General features: G+C 38.6%; 1 protein-coding gene across 1 annotated transcript in view; it reads left to right on the forward strand.

The window, feature by feature from the left end:
* Positions 1-992: 992 nt before the first annotated feature.
* The window catches only part of GABRA2 (gamma-aminobutyric acid type A receptor subunit alpha2), a 58,345-nt gene continuing 44,892 nt past the window's right edge, over positions 993-14,445 (forward strand). Inside the window, exons 1-2 of the mRNA XM_066317053.1 lie at positions 993-1,383; positions 3,933-4,048. Coding sequence (XP_066173150.1) covers positions 1,313-1,383; positions 3,933-4,048 — 187 coding nt within the window. The 5' untranslated portion in view covers positions 993-1,312. The remainder of the gene's footprint in view (positions 1,384-3,932; positions 4,049-14,445) is intronic.

Raw genomic sequence — 14,445 nt, forward strand, 5'->3', positions numbered from 1 at the left:
CAACAGAAAGTAATGCAATTTGAGGGGAAAAAAAGAAAAAAATAAATACAAGCGAGGTTTGTTTCCTTGTCTGCCTGCATCCTGAGCTTAGGCTAAATGATAGACTTTTCTTCTCTCTGCATTCCAATTAGACTGTGCCAATGGGCAAGTGGGGAAGGAATGTTAATGAGGGGAGCGGGCTGGGAGCCGCAGTCCGGGGCAGCGCTGGGGCTGTGCCCGGCCAAGGCTCGCCGGACCGGGGGCGATGCAGAGCCCGAGGACGGAGGGCTACGGAAAATGTGTTGTACCGGAATGGGGAGCGCTTTTCGCCCCGTTTCTCGTTCGCTGCCGCCCGCTCCGGGCTCCGCGGCCGCGGAAAGCTCCCCGGGCCGGTGGCGGCGCGGCGGCGGGCGGGACCCCGAGCCCCTCCGTGCCCCTCCGTGCCCCTCCGTGCCCCACCGTGCCCCGCGGCGGGAGCGGCGGGCGCGGCCCCGTGAGGAACCCGGCGCGCCCCCGGGGCAGCCCCGCGCCCCGACACTCGCGGGCACGCGCTTGCGCGCCCCCGCCGCCGGGTTAGCGCTCGGCGCCGGCCGCGCTCGCCGGCGACACCCGCCTCCCCTCCCTCCTTCCCTCCCCTCCCTCCCCGCCTCGCCGCCCGCCCGCCGCTCCCAGGTAGGGTCCCCGGGGGTCCCCGGCTGCCGCGGGCAGCGCGGGGCGGGCGGCGGCGGCTCCCGCCCGTGTCGGGGGCTCTGCTGCGCTCCGCAACTCGTGTCCCCGCGGGGGCCGCCCCGCTCCGTGCCGCCGGCGCTTTGCCGAGCCGCTGTCGAACGCGCCGGGCGCTCGGCGGCGGCGGGGGGCGGCTCGCCCGCGGTCCCCGCACCGAGCCCCGGCGAATGGCATGACTCTGCCTCCCGCCCGCCCCTCCGCCCCCCCCGGCTGCGGTGTGCCGTAGTGAGGCGAGGGGTGGTTAAACCCCCATCCTCCCATACATACGCCTTTTATTTTGTTTTTTTTATTTATTTTTTTTTTTTTTTTGTTCCTTTTCGTCTCGGGGCTTTCACATCACGGAACAGGAAAGCATCTGATGCGCCGGCTCACATGCCACTTCTGATCATACGTTGCCTCCTCGCACAGAGCAGGATCGTTGGGAAAGATGGAGATACAATAAGTTGCTAGTACTGAAAAGTGCTGCGGAAATCCAGTGGTTTCCTTTCTCCAGTGAAGTGACATATTTTCCTCGGTTTAAGTTGAAAGCACTGCTTGGCGGAGACTGACTGTGGCTGAGAGTGGGTTTGTGTTTTTCTTGCACCGTTAGGTTTTGCGAAGAGCAGCGATGAAGAGGAAGCTGGCACTCTCCGAGATGCAGTTGGTTCTTCTCGTTTTAATGGTGTGGCTACCAACAAGGTGAGAGGACATTTAGTTTTGTCGTTCAGGGCGAACATGTGTGTTACAATCTGCTTAGGGGATGCTTGTGTGAGAGGTTATAAAAGTATAGTATGTAGCAACGTAATAAAAAAAATCTTTCTTAGCTGTTTGAATGCTGGATTACATAGTTTCGAGAGGAAATGTGTTAGAATGTAGATTAGGGACCATGAAAGCATGATCTCTTGCTCTTAAACGGTTTCTGAATTGATTCTTTATTTCACCATTATAATAACAATTTCTTTAAATGCCTTTTTGGATCTTAAAGATTTGAGTTACTGTATCACTGTGATTCTGTACCATGCAAAATGGAGAAACAGGTTATCATGAAGTCACACTGTAAATCACTGTCTTTAAAATAATGCTCATATATTTATTAATATGGGCATGCCTTTTTTTTTTTCCCTTGATTTTTTTTTTTTTTTGGTCAAACATAATAGAATTCAAAATGATGCTTAAGCTTTAAACCTCTAGGTGGAGATAGCATACAACTTCACAATCCCATATAATAAAACAATAGCATCATTTATTGATCAACTTTTCTTATGTTGTTTAAAGTTCTCAATTTCTAAAGTGACAGCATCAGAGGAACTACATTTTGTTATGTTATACTTTCGTGCTGCTCACAGGCCCTAAACACATAATTAATTGTAGTTTGTAACTTTCATTTACATGCTTTAATTCTGGCTGCAGTAGGTCTTGTCCTAATGTGGAAAAAATTGTATGCTATATAATGCAAGTTTCCTATGATTTAACAAGTCTCCAACATTTTTGTTTGTTTCCCAGCGAACAAAATATTTTCTGAAACTATGTTTTCTGTTTCACTTTATACCTAACTATGGTGCAGTATTAGTTGAGTCACAGTGGGCCAGATCCTGCAAACCCTACTCAAGTGAGTAATCTTACTGACGTCAAAGGGACTATATGCGTTATTAAAGACTTTATGCCTGACTAAAGTTTGAGGATTTGACCCCAATTTGATATAATTGTATTGATCTAATATTTTTTTTTTTTGGTGGAATCTTGAGTTCGAAAACTGTTGTATCTCAAAAAGAATTAAAAATGGCAGAGACATACTCTGGTAGTCCATGAGTACAATGATACATTTTTACAAACCAAAAAAAGGAACCATCCAGTAATTGCAAATGAGAAAACTGACACATGAGTAAAATCACACATGACATTTTCATGGTTTAGGTTGATTCTATGGTTTATATGATGGAAAGCACAGACTGCAATGATTTACATTTAAATACTTCTTTATGCTATGGAACTGGGGGGCCAACATACAGCCTTGTCTTTAATCATATTATAGCTTGCTTTAGAGAAAGTATCACCCAAACCTACTTTTGGTTTGGAGGAGGAAAACATGCTTGCTATTATGGCATTCGGAATGCCGTCATTTTGAGATGATTAGTACTCAAAATTTGGGGTTAAAAATTCAGGTAGCTGAAAAAGATGTGAATGGTAATGTGAATAGCTTTTATGATGCTTTACTTCCTTGGTGATAATATACTCGTTTTAAGTAGATAAGACTGATAAACTCATGTATTTCACATGCACGGTGCTTAAAATTGTTGGCACAGTAACATTTGCATGTGTAAGGCTTTCTTCGTGTCAGGGTTTCCCTGGCACAGACCCTTTTGGTGTGGGTGCACAGGTTCTGGAGGTTGTGCACAGGTTGTGGAGCACCCCAGCTGGCTGAGAAGCAGGTTTAAATCCCAGCCCCCAGCATGTTCCACAGAGAATTGATCCAGAAAGGCTGGAATGTTTCTTTCTTTATTGGGGAAGTTTGAAACAATTGGCGATCTACAGATTCTTCTTGACGCTTCGTTTATGATTCCTTTCTCCATCCAACTTTTATAAGGTTTGTCTGAATCTAAAGGCATATCAGGTAGTGCTTTTTATGACAAAATAGCGTTTTAGAAAGCTGAAGGCTGTCCACAGCTCTCCTGCAGCTTGCTAGTCAGCACTGGTGTTCCCTCCCACCAACTGCTGGCGTCAGAGGACTCCCTGAGCATGATCGCTGGAGTTTTCCCTCATGTTAGTTCTTCTGGTCATGTACATGACATGACCATTGGGTGGAGGCAAATCCACAGGATTTATCCAGAGATAGACTATACCTAAGTGAGGACAGATAAGATAGAGCTGGAGGGAGATGGGTTTGTGTGTGGGATCCTGGGTTATTGGTCCAGGAATGACATGCCACCAAAGCACGGGAAGCTCTTCTAGGGTTTTGCACCAGCACAGCCTCCACTAATGGTTTTAGTGGAGCTTGAAGTAGCACTCACAGTAATGCAAACATGCTGACAAGTAAAGGCTGCTGGAAAATGATTCCTGGATATTTTAAATAGTATGCTGTTGACTCTTATATGTCTGAACTTGTTATATATAAATGGTGTATTCGTATACTGTTAAATATATCTCTCCTGTTGTAATGCAGCAAGTGAAGGCCAGCCTGAAAAAAAATGCATGTTGAGTGTATGTTAAAACATACTTAGCACCTTCTAAAATGTAAAATATCCATTTAGATCAGTGCTGGCTGACTCCCTGGAAGACGAAGCTAAGAATAACATCACCATCTTTACAAGAATTCTAGACAGACTTCTGGATGGTTATGATAATCGCCTCAGACCTGGATTAGGAGGTAATAAAACCAATTAAAGATTGATTTTAAAAAATCAATTTTAATGTTCAGATTTCGTGCAGTGATATTCTTCCTTCGGGTTTTTTTTTTTCCCTAACAACTGGTATGTATCTTGATAAATTATTTATAACTACATTCACTCAGATGAATCATTTGAAGTTTGAGGAAGATAACATCTATGAATGGAAAGGAGGCACTTTCACACATTTATCTTAAGTAAAAGAAAAAAAAAATCTCATGTTTTAACATAGTAAAACAGAATGTGAACAAAAATAAGATCTAAATCTGTTATTCCAGTCAGGGAATTTTGGTTGAACAAAGAATGCAGGCTTAATTCCCTGCAATGCGATAGGTGTATGTTTTCAGAAATCTGCACAAGTGTTTTGTGTGACGTGTATGAATTCCACATTTTAGAGTCATTCCTTGGTCCAGTAAATTCAGTGAAAATGTTGTGATTTTGCCTTCTTTGGAATTAGGGTGTCACTGGTAATATGCATTTAGTTTCTGGGCACCTTACATTTAGTTGGGCATTTGCAAAAAAAAAATACAGAAAATCAGAGAATATTGGAGGACAGAGGTCACTGCACTCTTGTGCTGTGACTGTCTGTTATTTTTCAAAATGTCAGTTCACATTTTGATTTTAAAGCTGTGTGCCGTCTTATGTCAGTATGTGTTATACAGGCAGGAAATTTAAATAATTTTTATGGTGTTGAAAATATTACTGTTTACCAAAAAATCTCTGTGACGTAGGAAGGGGTGAATATCTTAGTTTTGACAATATTTTTTCTACTATTGTTATTTATCTGTATTTATACCATCTAATATTGACATGTGTGATTCAAATATACACTTCTGCTATTATTATTATTTTTAACAGTTTTGGTAACTGTAATTCTCAATCTGGAAACTGTTCCAGCTTGGTGAAATTAATGCCACTTCCAAATCCATGGGAGCCATTCCTGTTCCTGTTGATTTCAGGAAGATCAGGCCCAAAGCTAGAGGCATGTTCCAGCTTCCATGGAAATTACAATAACAACTCTGATCAAATTAGGCATTACTTAAAACTCAGAGCTTTTATCCAATACCATTCCATCCTGACCTGTGGCTCTGTTGCTGTTCTGGTCCTGGAGAATTGTGGCTTGCATCTGACACAGCAGAAAGTGGAGCTGATGCTGACTAAAACAGCTTTCTCATTATGCATTACTTTTAACCTAGGATGTCTTTTCATTTCCATTTCTGGCCTCTGTACAGTGGAGGCTTGTGAAACATTTTGTATTCAAAGACTTTTTAATTTGGATGATACATGGAACCTATAGCACTGTTGATGCAAGAATTTATATAGCCATGTTTTACAAGGAGTTTTGATTTCTTTGCAAAATACTCAAATTTAAGAATTTAGGCATGGTATAAACATACAATGACTTGCAGAAACATTTCATATCACCAAGCTCATATTGAATTGGCAGGGCTTTTAAAATCATGCATTTTATTACAAAAATGTTCAAAGTTTTCTTGCTTACAAGGAATAAGCCATTTAATGAGAACAGTCTGCAGTTCCTTTGCATATCAAGTTGTTTTTTTAATATTGAAATTATATTGTTAAGAACATAAAATAAAGAAAAAACGAATGGATTTTTCTTTTATATTTTTCATTGCATTTGCTTCAAAATAACCTCCCTCTTTTTCTTTATGAAGCTTCGTAGATAATTAAAACATACTCTGAGAGCAAAGGAATTAAAGAATTAACATCTGTTTGATATTGGTATACATGGCAATCAACCCATGCAGAATATGTGTGAAATGAAACTGTGTCATGCATATTAAACCGTGGTGATTCATGACACATTAATCTTAATCTTCAAAAATACTTCAGTTGTGGACGGATGGATTCTTACAGTTCAAAAGAACACTTTAAAATGGCAGTTGTGATAATTCACGATACAAAACATACCAAACAAAGCTTTTGTACATAGTGCTTAGCAATTATGTAGTTTCATATTTTAGGAATTGTGTAGCTTTTATTCTTTTTTCCTATATTGACCTGTAAAGATGTGGAAATAATTAGCCGTCTTTTATTTACCACTGCGTGCCTACTAAACCCTGGGACTTTCTAAAAGCATTTTTGCAAGAGATTACTGCCTTCTGACCATGCCACACCTCATTAGCTTAAGATACCTAGTCTCAGTTATGTTTCACTTGCATTTATATGTGTCTGAAATAGCTCATTTGAAGCTGGTAGAATGTTTACTTGGGCAATGCAGTTTGCATTATTGCACACATTTCACTGCTGTGACAGGGATCACAATCTGCCCTAACGTGCTACAGCAGAAATAGTCCAGGCTCTGAGATGAATTCCTCTAAAGTCGTTTGAAAGCAAGAGCTATTCAGCAGCCCACTTTCACTTCCTGTGAAAGATATTTTCAGAGATGTCTTACAGCAAAAAAATCTAGCTCATTAATAAAAAATTGCCCCTTTTAGTAATGAAATGTTTGGGGTTAATACTGGCATTTTATCTAGTTTTTGACAAAAGGGAAGTGTATAGGCTTCTTGAAAGACTATATATTAAATTCAGCTTAGTAAATGTCTGGTTAGGAGGCAGTTCTTAAATTAAAGAATAGATTTGTAATTCATTTTACTGGGAGACTTTATGTGAGTACTGACAGCATGTAACTTGATGCTTTACTGATGCACTTCAAAACTGTTGACTAATTTCTAGAGACTGTTGAGGAAGGTTTAACTTTTACTGGGGGAACACTGCTGTCAGATAAACAGGTTTTGACTGTTGGCTGTTGGCTATCCTACCAGCTGGGATCCTTGAGTGGTGTATGAACCCTGCAAAATGGGTGTTGGCAGGGAGAAGATGACGCTGCACCATCCCCTGAAGCCAGAGACATCCCATATGACTTACCCCAGCCTACTGCATTGATACGGATAAGCATGGGTTTATTCAAGGGGAGATAATCTTTTCTCTGTGCTCATTTTATGCTCAGCACAGGATTGCAGCTGGAACACTCTTGACTGCACTTTCAGCTCTGAAATGAACTATTTTGCCCAAACATTCCATGCCATTTCTGTTTAGTCATCAAAATAAATTACAAGTTTGACTTCAAAATAAATTTCCTGTATCATTAGCATTAATTTGTATATAGCTATGCAAATGGAAAGTCATACAGACCTTAATTGGTTTCGACTTTCTACAAATTTTGAAGGTATTTTCTTCTTTTCATTTGCTGTAATGTTTGCAAGACACTTCGAGTAACATTTTTTCATAAACCCTTTGCTTTTTATTAGCATATAGAAAAGGAAATCCACATGTTCATGGGCACTAAAACTAATCAAGGAACCAAAATATCTGTAAATGGTTGAATTATCTGTCTGCTCTCCTCTGCCCTGTGATCAGACATGATCATACTGGATACTTCAGTATTCTGACTACCTCCATAAGTTATTCTGCCTTCTCTACTTTCTCACATCTGAAATTGGCCTTTCCATCAGCTATAGAACTTCTGTCTTTTCTACTCTCTGAAACTTATAATTGAATAGAAAACTTAAATGTTGGAGGAAAAAAAAACCCAAAAAAACAAACAAGCCAGGGAAATAAAAGGGAAGTTACAAGGACAGAAGAATAGACTTAATAGCTTTAAGTTTTGAGTGCCATGTTCACACTGAAAAGATCTATGGAAATGTCAGGATCCTTCTGCAAACTGTAGTCGGTCTCACCACCTTCAGGAGTGGCATTCTTATTGCAACCAAAGAGTTGAATGCTGGTTGTTAGAAAATGGAGAAAGATAAGACAGTAGGTAGGTGAAAATTAAATGCACTGTGATTCCATTTTGAAGGAACCATCTCTGCTTTCACATGTTCTGATGGTGTAGAATATCAGACTTGGTGATTAAAAGTTGTGTCATGTACTCACCAATATGAGCACAACGGAAACCCACTTTTTCAGACATTAACTTTGTCTCCTGCCCAGATCAGGAGAGCTGCATGCAAATATATGTGTGTTGGTGTTTATCACATAGTTGGAGATTTTTGGTTGCCAAGAAACATAGCCATGATCATATGCTGATAATCTGAAATACGTTGAATTTTTGGGCACTGTATTTATACATTGCTATGATTCAGAGGTTTTTAATGAGCTTTAGAAGAGTTTGTAGCTATAGCAGTCCCTAGCTGAGGGATCCTGGCTTGGCTAGTCCCCTAGCCAAACCTAGTGGTGTTTGTCAGCCCAAACATGCTTGATGCAAATTCAAGGTATCATAAAGGAAGATTCTTTGACTATTTTTTTTCTGCAGAACACTACTAGAAGGCTTTTGCTACTGCTTTTAAAGGAAAAAAGTGCAAGTTCCCCATCTCAATTCTCTTTGCTTCCTTAGCCTTTCTTTGCTCCATGTTCATCTTTTGTAAATGGTAATATCTGTCAATATCTATCTGCCAGTGCTAGTGCAGAGCAATTCAGGGCAGCACTTGTATCTTCTAAAGCCTCACTATCTTTGTAGCTGTGCTGGGACACAAAGGAGTAAGCTACTGTGTGCTCCTCTTTTGGGTGTACCTGGAAGGGCCATGTGGAATCTGGCCATAATAGTGCTTTCAGAGGAGTCAGTGAGAAACTCAGGGTAATTTATGTTAGAGCTGTGGATAATGTATACTGGCAAAAAGCATTCCTTGTAAAAAATAGAAAAGCAATAGACGAGGAGGATATGAAAATCTCATTAATAACTTATCCAGGGCATGCAGGCAGTGCTAAAATCCAAGGACTGAACTAACTCAGTAGCTATAAGAATTGCAGGGAATGTTCCATTAGGAAAGTGGAAGGATAAGAAACCTCTTTGATACTAAAGAATAACCAGAAAAATTGTCCAGTATAGGACAGAGGCTGAGTAGCTAGACAGAGGTTATTTGGTTATTTGTTTATGGAAAGTCTTTGAATAAACCAATAGCAAAGATATAAAAATAAAATTAATGCTACAACTGTGCAGAGTAGTGCAATTGGGAAAAGTGTTGCACGATGCAAAGCAAAAAAATCACAGAATCACCAAATAAGCTGAGTTGGAAGGGACCCACAAAGATCACTGAGCTCAACTCCCAGGCCTGCACAGCAGCATCCCAAAGAATCAAATCCTCTGCCTCAGACGAGTTAACTGAAATGTAGATACTTTACAGCAGTTATATATGCCTATAGACGAGTCTGGGAGGCTCTCCCAGTTCACTGAACATGTGTATTTAGTACTTTTTTTTTCCCTCTCCTGGCAAAGCATCAGCGTTTGCTTCTAGTGGTAGAATTACTGCTGACAACACCAAGGCTGAATTAGAGCTTTGCTCACTTTTGTCTCATCTGCAAGGAAGCTGTGAAAGCAGATACTGCAGATTTCTGTGTAGCTCATTGGTGCTCATGGTAAACCAGACTGATGGGGTGGTTACATTTTTCAGCCAGATTTGATGGACAAAGGCATCAAAACCATCCCCTTTTCTCTGTGCTGCAGTTATTCTGGGTTATGTAGGAAGTGATTGAGAAGCAGTGGTCTTGCTGATATCCAAGGTATTCTATTGTTGACTGCTTTCCACTTAGGACTTTTATCATGTTAAATCTTGCAATGATTTTTTTTTTTTTCTATCTGAAATATACAACTTCTCATTCAGGCAGACTAGTTTAAATAGCTAATTACCAAAGGAATGCAATATCATAGTTCCAAAGTTTTTATTACCCTTGTGTAATGATACAATTTTCATAAAGCCACCTGAATTGGAAATATAATTATTATTTAAATAATATAACTCTAAAACGTTTTCAGAAACATTTAAGTGCATTAGAAATTCATCCAGGATAACTGGGGATTTTAATGGATTTCATGGATTTTAACCAAGCAAAATGTGAACTAAAAATTCAGTAATTAATGTATATGTTGCTTAGAATGAAAAAAATTATTAGTCAATATGTAAAAATGAAGAGATTTTGTAATACAAAATTAGTAGTATTGTGGATTACACTAAAAGAACGACTTATAAAGAATATCAGGAAAATCCTTTAATGTTTACTACTGTGATGCACCCATGGAGTACTCAGTTTTGTGTATTCTTTTTATAGGAGATACACAGAAAACTACATTTCAAATATTTTCTTAAATAAGATATTTAAAAAAAAAAAGAGTGCTAATTAAGAATGTAAGAAGGAAGCTATAGAGATCTCTTATTCAGTTATATAATCACCTAATGATATTGTGAAAATTTTGGTGAAGAGCTATTGAACCAGTTTATAATAAAGCATTGATGGTCTTTGATGTTTTGGGTTTAGATGTATGGACCATATTTGGACTACACTGCCCATCACAAAGGTGAAAAAATGGGCCTTAAGAATATGTTTGATTTAAGGAAAAATGGCAATTATATCATACTGTGATATGACTAGCATCACTATTTAATGATGTTGATTTCTGCTTGTGTGACAACAACCAATATTTAAGCAAATAGTCATGCATAACTTTTAAGACAAATCATTGGCAAGTTTTGACATTTTATTTTCAATGAAAACTAAAAACTTGGGATTAAATGGACATGGATAACTCTTTCAGCTTTGTTGTGGAGAAAAGGCTGGGGGTTTTCTAATAACCTTAGTTCTTGAGCCCTCTAATGTCAAGTACACATTTAAATACATTTTATATTTAAATATAGTTTAAATGTGTACATATTAATATTATTATGTTTTGGTACCCATAAAGAAAAAACTGCCACGAGACATTCATTCTGTATAGCACAACAGGCTTCTACTACATTCAAGGGCCTGATTGTGGCAAAACAGTGTAAGAATACTGTCTTTATGAGATATAATCTAAAAGGACAAATAAATGAAGAAGAATTATTCCCTTCTCCTCCTTGGCTTTACCAGGCCAACTAATATGATTTTCCACAGTTGCAGAGATAATGGCTGCTCAGAGTTGTGGTGGAGTTCCCATCTTTGTGGAGATCCTCACAATTTGACAGAATATGACCTGGGCAACTTGCTGTGTCTTCAGAGATTGCTCTGCTTTGGACCTTGCAAAGGTTCTTTTTAAACTCAGTTTTTCTGAGGTTCTTTAACTGACAGCCAGCAAGACGTTGAAATAATGGCTGCAGCTTTCCATCTTACTTGGGAAAGGTGAAAAAAAATATAGTATGTTAGATCTTGAAGATATAGCTGAAGGAAAAATGTCTGTGTAAATGAAAGGCTTAAACTGCTTCAGAACAGCAGGATGCACAGTGTTGTACAACTCCTGAGCTTATTTATTATTCATAAAGACCCCACTGAAAATGATAAGATTTTGGGTAGATAGGATCTGCAAAAATGAAGGGGAAATATCCTTGTTTATTGTCTTTGCCACATTTTTCCTATTAACACCTTATGCTGAAGACCTGAAAAGGATTAAATATGTAAAAAGACAGTATTTTAAAGGACGGGCACTGAATTTCATTGCATCCCTCTCTGTTTACTTTGGAGGGGATTGAAAAGCTGCACAACACTGTGTATCCTAGAGATCAACACCTCCTCAGGAGCACCCAGGAACCTCTAATCACTACCTTCTGCAGTGCCCTGAGACACCTTCCAAAGCTCCTCCTGTTTTATATCGCCTTTTTCTTTTCTAAAGATCTATCTATTTTGTTCATTAGTATAAAAAATGCCCAACTGTCTTTTTCTGACCAAAATTTGATGAATTTCTTTTATTCCATCAAAGTATAGTGTTACCCAAGCCCAGGTGAGATGTGCCCTGTAGATGCAGCTGTGTACTTATTTTTGGTGGCTGGAAACCTCCTCCCAGGTGCAGCTGCTGACACCCAGCTGCCTGAAAGATGAAAGATTTCTTATCCAATGAGACTGGATGGAGGAGGTTGAAATGATGTGAAGGCAGAGTCCTAGGTAGGTAGAAAGCCAAGATTATCCTTTACCCACAGATTGCATGGCCTTCCTTTTGTGCCAGCACAGTTCTCAGGTATTGTTGACTGGACTGAGGCAGATCTATTGCTTTCTGGCAGAACTACTGAGTACATATTCCAGCTTCTGTTTTCTAGCAATGCTACCATTTCATGACTGTCTTTAAGAATAACCTTTTCCATGCACAATTGAGTGCATCCAATTTTTGGAATTAGTAATGTGGAGAGAGAGAAGTATTTCATCAGAAAGGATCATGCAGAAGGACATAGTAATTGTCTGTTTATTAAAACAGCACATGCCTTTTTTTTTTTTTTTAACAGTATTTTGGTCTATTTTAATTGTCAGTATTAGTGGCTATAATTAATTTCTTACAGTAGCTTCTAAATGCTCCAGATAACATATATGATGTAGAAAAGAAAGCCTAGCATTAGGGTAATACAAACCAAAGTGAAAAACCACTGTGAGCAAGAAGCATGGGAAAAGGAAGGAGGGCAGAAAAGAAGAGATGACAAGTGAAGGAGTGAGATAAAATTGTCATACTAACCCTTGACCACTTTTAAACAGATTTAAACAGCTGTATGAAAGTTTTTTCAAATATCCTTTGGAAAGTTGAATATAGAATAGATAAGAAATTTTATCGTTATGGTTGGTATATGTATGCATTTAAATTTCTGATATTAGTGTTGTTCAACAATGAGTCATCTATCTCAAGAAACAGCTATAGAGGATGTGTTGCTGTACTATTCACCAAACTGCTAAATTAAAGCATCAGCAGAAGAATTTGAATTAATACTGTAAAAAGTCCAATACATTTTAATTATAAGAATCAAAGCACTTTATTATGCCAAGATTAATCTTTAAACACATTTTTATATCTTTTTTTTCCATGTTACTGCTCTAACGAAATTAATCACAAACTAAAGGAAATTTTGTTTACCACTGCTACCCTATTAATAGTTTGCTTTATCATGCAGAGTATTTCACCACTAGTTTGTGAAAACTGTGTGTAAATCAGGAAAGTATGATTCTGCTAACCTTCCAGAAATAGTGCTGTTATTTGGGAACCATTTTTGTGATTACTGTGTAGCACATAACTCCTGATTTACATTCCTTAATTCCTTGCCATATGTTGAGGGCTATTTAATAATTAGAGCATTTAATGCTATGAAAGCAATGTAAATCAATTCCCCTCTTACCTGGGATTATTGTGCACATCAGAGGACATTAAGCACTTTAGTGAAGTTGTGCAGCTGCAGAGAATCGATCTAGTCTGACCAAATTGCATTCTTTTTTTAATGCATACATATTTGTTCCTCCCCATGCATTTCTTTTTGTTCAACCAGTAGAGGTCACATCCCTTATCTGCAATTAGGGAAAACCTGGGTGTCTCATGTTTCGTCTACTTAATCTGTGTTTTTTTTACAGACTTTAAATTAAGTATTTTATAATCTTGTAGTGTTATGACCAATAGAGTTGATTGAAGATAAAATTCAGTGCTATGGACTGCTGACCTTCACATATGGTTCAACAGAAATCTGTGAAAAATTGGTATGTGCTGTAAAATTTTAGAGACTGCTTGCATTTATGATCTTTGCTATGAAAGTGGTTTCCTGAAGTTACCTATCTTCATTTAGCACCTTCTGCTGTTTTAATTTAAAAAATTGTATACTCTCCATCTCTTAAATACCTAGATGACATGAAAGCCATGTTTCTTCTGACTGAATGATTGCCCAGAATGTTGCTAGTTTTTCTTTCTTTATCTCAATTGCTTGGTGCTGATTCTCTCATCCAAGAGAGGAAATTGTCTTCCAACACATTCCCTCCTTTTTCTTTCTTGTATAAATTCTCAGTTCTTCTAAGACAATAGGCTCCTGAGATCACTCCTGTCAGGAAATTGGGAGGTATTATAGCTTATTATTATTATTATTTCTATTCTTTCAAGTGTGAGAAAGTCTGTGTTTATATTCAGGAATTTAGAGGTGGGTTGAAGGGGCAATTTCTACACTTAATACACCAACATAATGTTCTAGATTTTTCATTGTGAGTGACAATCTAAAGGCTACTGTAGATGCCTGTTTATTCTCACTCTTTGAAATAATAATTTAAAGGCTCACTTTAAATTATTGAGAATGAGTAGCATTCTCATATTGAATGAGAAGCAGCTGGAGAGAGAGTTGTATTGTGATGTATATAAATGAGAACACCAAGGTTTTTGTCTGGGATACAGTGGTGTGTTTATATAGTCCCTCTGCCATCCTAAGGCATTCCATAGCATTTCATGGACTTTGTGTTAATAGTTCAAACTGAGCATCAAACAGTGAACTTGTTTTTACCAGATTTTTAAATATGAATTTGCTACTGCATCATCTCATGCAGTTTCTGAAAGGAAAAGGGAAGAGGCATCCACCTGGGAGAATAAATAAATGAATGAATGAATGAATAAATAAATAGATAAAGATGAGAAAGGAGACGTATAAATGCCTATTGTTTGAGA

Source organism: Sylvia atricapilla, chromosome 4, assembly GCF_009819655.1.
Source record: "Sylvia atricapilla isolate bSylAtr1 chromosome 4, bSylAtr1.pri, whole genome shotgun sequence".
Taxonomy (NCBI): domain Eukaryota; kingdom Metazoa; phylum Chordata; class Aves; order Passeriformes; family Sylviidae; genus Sylvia; species Sylvia atricapilla.